The 3,207-nt window shown below is 40.2% G+C and overlaps 1 protein-coding gene across 1 annotated transcript; it reads left to right on the forward strand.

The window, feature by feature from the left end:
- Positions 1–96: 96 nt before the first annotated feature.
- LOC106945364 (homeobox protein Hox-A7-like) lies at positions 97–2,861 on the forward strand. The gene is made up of 2 exons (XM_015028998.1): positions 97–1,225; positions 2,114–2,861. The coding sequence occupies exons 1-2, from the start codon at positions 853–855 to the stop codon at positions 2,401–2,403; spliced, it is 663 nt and encodes a 220-aa protein (XP_014884484.1). The 5' UTR covers positions 97–852; the 3' UTR covers positions 2,404–2,861.
- The last annotated feature ends 346 nt before the right edge of the window (positions 2,862–3,207 follow it).

The following is a 3,207-nucleotide window of genomic DNA, read 5'->3' on the forward strand; positions in this document are numbered from 1 at the left end:
AATAATAATAATAATAATAATAATAATAATAATAATAATAATAATAATAATAATAATAATAATAATAATAATAGCAGCAGAGATTTTATTATAAGGCTGATTTTACTTGTCATTTCAAATTGAAGGAGCTTTTCATTATCATAAATTACATATTTGACTCAGTTGTGTGTTAAATTCAAAGACAACATAGTGCATAACTTGTTTAGCTTCAGAGATATTAATACATAATATAAATAAAGATGTATTTGCATAAAACTGAGTTTATCACTAAGTCCCTTAACTGATTCGTTTAAAATACTCGTAAAAGATTCAAAGCACTCTCACCATTATTTCGTTACATTTATACTTTTCAATAGTTAATCTAGTGTAAAGTGTTAAAAAGGAGTAAATCAGCGGTCACACTGCTAATATACCATTGGCGTTAATTATTGGATTTATGAGAATAGTTATACGCCACTAGATGTAAACGAATAAAAAGAATAATTTATTTCCAGTCTTTTGGTGAGGAAGGAGGGAAGCGACATAATACCGTTACGTCTGTAACTGCATCTCCAGATCGTTTAGATTGTGAGAATTTCTCTGCAGCGTGTTTATTCGACTCTACGTGTTTATGTGTGTGAGGTGTTGATCCCGCTCCGTGGTCCGGTGCCATCGCGACATCCACGCCTCTGCTGATTGGACGAGAGCAACCGGGCCTTAGTCACATGGCTGAGTTCTTTGGTCCAGAGTAAAAATGGGGTTTGGTGTAAATCTAGGGTGTATTGCTGTCATATATCACGCTACCTCGTAAAAACGACACTGAGGATTCTGGGCCAACAAATCAGAGCAGGGGTGAAAAAAGAGAAAAAAAATATGAGTTCTTATTATGTGGACAGTCTCCTTTGCAAATCTGCGCCGGGTAGTTCTCTGTTTCCGATCGTCGAGCGAGCGTCTTGTGGCATTGGACCTGGCGGGGAGAACCGTCGGACTGCGGCCATCACGTTTATGCCATCCCTCTCTGGAGTTTACAGCGTCAATAACGCAGCCTACCAGAGTCTGAACCCTGTGTTTACCTCGGGATATGGCCTGGGACGGGACATACACACTCAGGACTGCAGCAGCCCGCTTGATCAGGGGCTTGATCAGGGCCGCCTGGTCAGCGAGAGCTGCTGTCACCCGGGACCGGGACCCCTCATCTCGCCTCCGGACAAACAGTACCGTATGTACCCTTGGATGAGGGCATCAGGTAAGTTCTGACCCCAAAACCAAACAATGACATTAAAAAAAATAATACTTACGCCGGACCTTAGCAGTTCGATTAATACCCACCAGCTCATTCCTGTTGCATGGAAAGAATCGTAAAACTTTTTATTGCGCAACTAATGAGTTCTGCAGCCATAAATTCATTTGGCCAAAGCTCCTGTGTGTTCACTATAGGCAGAGACTTGCCGCTGGGGGTTTTTCCTCTGCACTCCTATTACTCTTACAGCCTCTTCTCCCCCTTTGTGGCTGTAAAAGAGTCCGGTCTGTGGCGTAAATCAGCTCCCCTGTACTCTGCAGCTTCTTTCTAATTGAGTCTGCACCGCAGAGGCTATGTTGTTCTCTGAGAACCAGGATCAATATGACTCACAATTTCCGTCAGATGGATTTAGAGCACAATGAAACTTTGTCTTTTTATATATATACTTTTTTTTTTTTGCCAGTGACAACTGGTTCGTTTTTAATCCAGCAACGTGTGTGTGTGTGTGTGTGTGTGTTTGTGTGTGTGTGCGTGTGAGTGTGAAGACCATTATAGGCTTTTAGTTGGAAAGGCCTTCTTCACACCAGCGGTTACAGACATGTGCAAATGACTCCAACATGACCACTTTAAAGTGTCAAAAACAAACAAACAAACAAATAACAAAACAACCAAAGAAAATCACTTGTGTCTGTTGAGGAAATTTGAAGTAATACGAAAATACGAACCACACTAATGAAATACCACAGAGGAATACATTGTGCCTGCAGCTACAAGTTTTGTATTGCCAGCTTCCAAAAAATAACATAATAATAATAATAATAATAATAATAATAATAATAATAATAATAATAATAATACAGTATTATTAAGTTATTATGTTCGTATTCTCTGCAGGTCCAAACCGAAAGCGGGGCAGGCAGACCTATTCCCGGCACCAGACCCTGGAGCTGGAGAAGGAGTTCCACTTCAACCGGTACCTGACCCGGAGGCGGAGGATCGAGATCGCCCATGCCCTCTGCCTCTCCGAGAGACAGATCAAAATCTGGTTCCAGAACCGCAGAATGAAGTGGAAGAAGGACCACAAGGAAGAGTCCAACCTCGAGGAGATGAAACAGGGCGACATCCAGACCGAATCCGCAGATGGAGAACCCGGCGGGGGAGACCAGGAGGAGCCTAAACTTTGAAGGCCGAGATAGAGAGAATTAAATATCATCTTATACGTTTAGGGATAATAAGGGACATGTTTATTCACTTTTCAAGCGTGCACATATTCGAGTATTTGAGTTTCGGAGATGATTGTGTGATTTCTGCTGCTTTGCATTCTAAATACTGAACAGCTCCACTTCTAAGAAAAAAAAAAAAAGATTATGCATGTGACTGAATACTACTGAACCAACATTCCGTTGAACGAAAACTACCTAACGTGTTCCCTTTTTTTATACATCAAGCTTTCACAGATTGAAATTAATTCAGGATATTTTCTAAGCGAACGGATGTTAATTCCTTTTGATGATAGCAATTGCATTGTCTCCTGCATAGATGTGCCTTGTTTTCGAGACGGACGTGTGCTTTAATTAAACACAAGTTTATCACCGAATGGAAATGTAGGTGTCCTGATCAATAAATATGAATGTTCGCATGAGTGGTGTTTCTACCTCAACTTCCCATCTACATACACACCTTTAGAACCGAATGCTTAAAAAAAAAAAAGCTTGGATAAGCATTAGTCGGCATTTTTTGTTGCGTTGGTAGCTGTAATTGACAGTGTGCTAGTAGCTAGTACTGTACTGTGATCAATTTAGGCTGTAAAGCAAGCAACTTCCAAATGAATGAATGGGATGCACATTAAAAGTGTAATGGACCATAAAAAATGTTGAGAAAAAAGTGCTACGACTTGCACATGTTTTTATTACAAACATAATTACAGGGAAAGTAAAGGTTAGAAACTATAGACTACCACATCTGGCACACTATAGGAAGTATATATA

This window comes from Poecilia latipinna, unplaced genomic scaffold, assembly GCF_001443285.1.
Source record: "Poecilia latipinna isolate Pla-1442-1.1 unplaced genomic scaffold, P_latipinna-1.0 Scaffold141, whole genome shotgun sequence".
NCBI classification, from domain to species: domain Eukaryota; kingdom Metazoa; phylum Chordata; class Actinopteri; order Cyprinodontiformes; family Poeciliidae; genus Poecilia; species Poecilia latipinna.

What these genes read in the sequence shown, in the direction of transcription:
- LOC106945364 (XM_015028998.1), top strand. Translation starts at nt 853, where the DNA reads ATGAGTTCTTATTATGTGGACAGTCTCCTTTGCAAATCTGCGCCGGGT. An exon ending in CCCTTGGATGAGGGCATCAG is followed by an intron (nt 1,226 to 2,113) that starts GTAAGTTCTGAC and finishes TATTCTCTGCAG; the next exon opens with GTCCAAACCGAAAGCGGGGC.